This window comes from Akebia trifoliata, chromosome 13, assembly GCF_017979445.1.
Source record: "Akebia trifoliata isolate Shusen 1 chromosome 13, ASM1797944v1, whole genome shotgun sequence".
NCBI classification, from domain to species: Eukaryota; Viridiplantae; Streptophyta; class Magnoliopsida; order Ranunculales; family Lardizabalaceae; genus Akebia; species Akebia trifoliata.
In genome coordinates, this window is record NC_141387.1 from 9,996,600 (window position 1) to 10,001,592 (window position 4,993).

A 4,993-nucleotide genomic window follows, 5' to 3' on the forward strand; every position below is an offset into this window, starting at 1 on the left:
CTTAGTAAGATTTAAGTAGATTTTAACAAATGAAAAATATTAAAAGTAAAAAAAAAAAAAAATTGTTAAGTCTCTTGGAACAATCAACAAATTTTTTACTAGCTAAAATAATATTTGATTGTCACTTTTTGACTAAAGATGCTCTTTTGCTTTAAAGAGTGAAAATTGAGAAAATGGTCCCCAAGAAACTAATTAGAAGTAAATGTTAAATGAAGAGGGAGCTTCCACTCTTTACATGTAGAGAGCCTCTAAGACTAGCTATTTTAATGTTAAAAAATGGAAAATACCTTCCTTACTAACTTAGTAAGATTGAAATCTTACTAAGGGTCGTTGGGCAAACATCGATTACCACATTGGCAATCCAACACAATTATTTTTTGAGCTTGATCTAAAGTGTTGAAAATGGACAACTATTGAACTTCAAAAACATAAAATTTAAATTTAAAAATTCTTAGAATTACATTCTCTACAATCCTGTAGCATCGAATCATGTTTTTGGAGGCTAAGATGTAAGTTCACGACTCTTAATAGGATTTAAGTAGGTTTTAACAAATATGTGTTTGTAAAGTAAAATAATAGTAAATATTAAAATAAATAAATAAAAGGAATTGTTGAGTCTATTGGAGTTGGGATAAAATTTTATATTAGCCAAAGTAACTTCTATTACTTTCTTTTTTGTTTTACAAAAGATGTTCTTTATTTTAAAGAACTTTGTTGAAGATACTCTACCGTTATGATAATTACACTTACCTCCCCTTTCATTCACGGATTAAAATTCAGATGTTATTTTTACTATTTTACCCTCTTATTTTATACTATCTTTTTTTATTTAAAAATAGATTCTAAACAGTAATTAAAATGTCTCATTCTAAGCACTCATTGAACTTATTTTTTGGCAAGCATATTTTTATTTATATACAAAAGAATAACATTTAAAAAAGAGCAAAATGATCATTAAAAGAAATTTAACTGATAGGTTGATAGATAACTAAAGGGAGGTAAGTGCAATTATCAAAATGTTAGGGGTCAAAATAGAATTATGCCAAACTATAATGGATCAAAGTGTAATTTACCCTTCCACTAATACGACAACTACACACCGTTTCAATTAGGGGTGCAACTTGGTTCGATCATGGTTTGGTTTGAGAACAAATCAAAAATGAAATAAAATTGACTTAGGTCAACTCTACAATTATATCGAATTCTCCATTAAATTAAACCAAACCAATCCGAAGTAAGGTTGATTTGGCTCAGTTTGATTCCATGAGTTGCAATATCCTATAAACCTTCCTTGAAGCAATGTATATTTTAATTAAAAAAATAATCAACATGAATTATTTGATATAATAAACACAATATAAAAGAATAATCATTCTCTCCCTTTCTTCATGCTCCAATTTTTAATAATTTAATATATATTTATCTACTTTTCAAGGAATTGATTTTTGATTATGTTAGGATCACTTCTACAGTTTCTTAACTTAGAATTCAACCTTAATTTATTTCAAACCAGCTCAAAGCTATTAGTTTGGTTCGGTTCAAGATTTGAATCACGAACTAAGTTGCACCCCTAGTTTCATCCATTAAATCCTATAGTCTTTAACTATCTCATTAAATTTAAAAAGCTTCTATTGCCACGCCAACTTTTGCTAATACCATCTCAGATATGTGAATTCTTTGGTGTTTTACATATGACTTAGGGAGGCGTTAGCAAAAGTTGGTGTGGCAATAGAAGTTTTATAAATTTAACGTTGTTAACGAATCCGTTAAATTTAACGCCGTCAACTACCTCACTAGTCACTATTGACAATTCTCCTATTTTAACTGTTCTAATTCTAAATATGCGAATCCGAAAGCTCCTGAACTGTTAGTCTCTCTCTCTGTGAATTAATGGTGATCGAAACGACAATGAAGGATTAAACGGCCAAGTTCTGTAATGGAGTTCTTCGAATTCTTTCTACTTCTCACTCTCTTTGCAAGCGTACATGCTACCTGTAACACTACAGACCAGGAGTCCGTCTCTAAAGCGTTTAGCTCTGTTTCTGGATTCGACTTTTCTCCATTTAAATCCATTAACGTTAGCTGCCCAAATCCTCCAATAAACGAAATAAAGCTTCCATCAAGAAATCTTAGCGGACTCGTTTCATGGGTCTTCCTTCAAAACATGTCTCAGTTACAATCCATCGATCTCTCCTCCAATTCTCTAAAAGGCTCTATTCCTGGCTCGTTCTGGTTGATCCCAAGCCTTGTTAAAGTCAATCTCGCAATGAATCAACTCGGTGGGAGCGTTGGATTTGAACAACCCACCTCAAAAATCGACCCTTTTTCGTCAATTCGAGAACTCAATCTCTCGAATAACAGGTTCAGCAACTCGATTCGTCTTTCGGGATTCTCGAATCTCAAAGTTCTTGACCTTTCGAGGAATAATCTGAGGTTTCTTCCTTCTGGGATCGAGAACCTCACGAAGCTCGAGTACATCAACCTCTCAAGCTGCAAAATTTCTGGGAATCTGAAACCAATCTCCAATCTTCGATTGTTAAAGTTCCTTGATGTCTCTGTTAACAACATGACCGGGTCTTTCCCTTCTGATTTTCCTCCTATTTCAAATCTCAAATTCTTGAATCTTTCTGTGAACAACTTTACAGGACAGATTGGTTCAGAAAAAATCAAGAAATTCGGTAAATCTGCGTTTTTTCAAGCTGGGATTTTTAATTCTTCAAAAATCCCCAAAATCCAAAGTCCAAGTCATTCCAGAAACCCATCTCCTAAACCCCAAATCAAACACAAACCCACAACCGAAAATCACAAAACGAAGAAACCCAAATCGAAAACCAGACATTTAGTTCTAATTTTCTCGATTACAGGGACTTTCGCTCTCGTCTCCATGGTTGTTTTTGCTGGTTTTATCTACAGAAGAAGAAGAATAGCTCAGAGGAAGAAGAAATGGACAATCTCGAGACCGACACAGTTCCCGATAAAGATCGATAAATCAGGGCCGTTCTCGTTCGAGACTGAGTCAAGAACTTGGGTTGCGGACATTAAAGAAGCTTCTGCTGCACCAGTAGTGATGTTCGAGAAGCCATTGATGAACTTAACTTTTATGGATCTGATTACTGCCACGTCACACTTTGGGAAGGAATCGCAGTTGGCGGAGGGGAGCAGTGGGCCCATTTATACAGCTGTGTTACCGGGAGAGATCCACGTGGCAATCAAGGTGTTGGAGAAAGCTAAGGATGTTGAACGTGAAGACGCCATTGTTATCTTCGAAGAGCTTTCCAAGCTTAAACATCCAAACCTCTTGCCTCTCTCTGGATACTGTATTGCAGGTAACTGGAATAATTTTTGTGATTTAGAAATGCCCCACTTTTTTTTGGTCAATATTAGAGATGACCCCTTCTATTTTCAATCTGATGCCATGCATGCCCCTTGACCTAGATCTTATTTGTGTGACTAACTTAAATGACCTAAATGCCTTCATATTCAACATTCTTCTACCCTGATTTTCAACCATTAAAAAAAAATAGTCTATCTTCTTCAATCTCCAAATCTCTAGCGATAAAAAAAAAAATAATAATAATAATAATAATTGGAGAATTAAAAACATAGATTTTTGTTAGAAAAACCAAGGGTTTCTATATGACATTAAAGACAATGGATCGAAGTAGTTAAAAATAATTTATCTGAAAGGCTAAAAGATTGACAATTATGGGTTTTAAGTAAACAAAACAAAAACAATCCTCTCTAAACTCAAGGGTATTTGGGTCATTTTACAAAAGTCACAACATATAGAATTCAAGTCAAGGGGGGTATGTTTAATAAACCCAGATTAAATGGTTTCACGGGTTCTAAGTTCCAAGATTCAGATCATTTAATGCGCTTTCTTTATCAAAACTTTTAAGAGAATTTATTAGTTACGATTTCCTCCGAATCACGGTGGCATTTTTGAAATTAAATTAAAAAATCCGGGGTAATAAGCATCTAACATGTCTTGCGTTGTAGGGAAAGAGAAGTTGCTTCTATACGAGTTTATGGCGAATGGCGACTTACATCGTTGGCTCCACGAGCTTCCAACAGGAGAACCCGACGTGGAAGATTGGAGCATGGACACGTGGGAGCATCAAAACGATGAAACAAGTGGTACCCACATAATCTCCACAGAAAAAATCGGATGGCGTACGCGTCATCGAATCGCCGTAGGAATCGCTCGTGGGCTCGCTTATCTCCACCACGCGGGATCGAAGCCTATAATCCACGGCCACCTTGTCCCCTCAAATATCCTACTCGCTGACGATTTCGAACCGCGAATCGCTGATTTTGGAATCCGAGTAAAGGAAGAAATCGGGAGTACTGAAGCTGACGTGTACTGCTTCGGTGTGGTTTTGATAGAGATTTTAACAGGGAAGCCAGGCTCAGAAGAGAACGTGGCTTGGGTTCGAGGTTGGTGAAGGAGAGAGAAGGAATGAGAGCTTTGGATCCGAAGTTAAAATTCGGTGAGGACTCGGTGAGTGAGATGGTGGAGTGTTTACGAGTTGGATATTTGTGTACGGCTGAGTTAGCTATGAAAAGACCTTCGATGCAACAAGTCGTTGGGCTGCTGAAAGATATAGTTCCAACCTGATTTGATTTGAGTTGATTCGTTCAAATCTTTCTTCCTATCTCCTCTAATTATTTTTTTGTAAAATGTATATTAAAATAGTGATATTTTGACTGTCATCCTTTATTTATTTGAAAATTTATATTTACCTCCCTAGAACAAAATTGCAAGTTTACAATCAAATCGGGTTGTTAGGGAATTGGATCGGGTTGATTAGGATCTAAATTTGAGCCAATAATAATCTGAACCATTAAACCATTCTGTATCAGCTCAAATTTACATTTGGCATAAACATATAAATAATTTTTTATGTATTTAAAATGTTTGGGATCCAAAATTTGTCCTATATAGATTAAAAGTTTAGAATTAGACTGATTTTTGTGAAGATATTTTTGTAAT

General features: G+C 35.1%; 1 protein-coding gene across 1 annotated transcript; it reads left to right on the top strand.

Annotated features, from left to right (window-relative positions):
• The first annotated feature begins 1,854 nt into the window (after positions 1-1,854).
• LOC147387786 (calmodulin-binding receptor kinase CaMRLK-like) lies at positions 1,855-4,742 on the top strand. Its single transcript, XM_086421573.1, is given in 3 exon segments — positions 1,855-3,326; positions 4,000-4,437; positions 4,440-4,742. Coding segments are annotated over 3 exon segments (2,007 nt in total). The 5' UTR covers positions 1,855-1,936; the 3' UTR covers positions 4,619-4,742.
• The last annotated feature ends 251 nt before the right edge of the window (positions 4,743-4,993 follow it).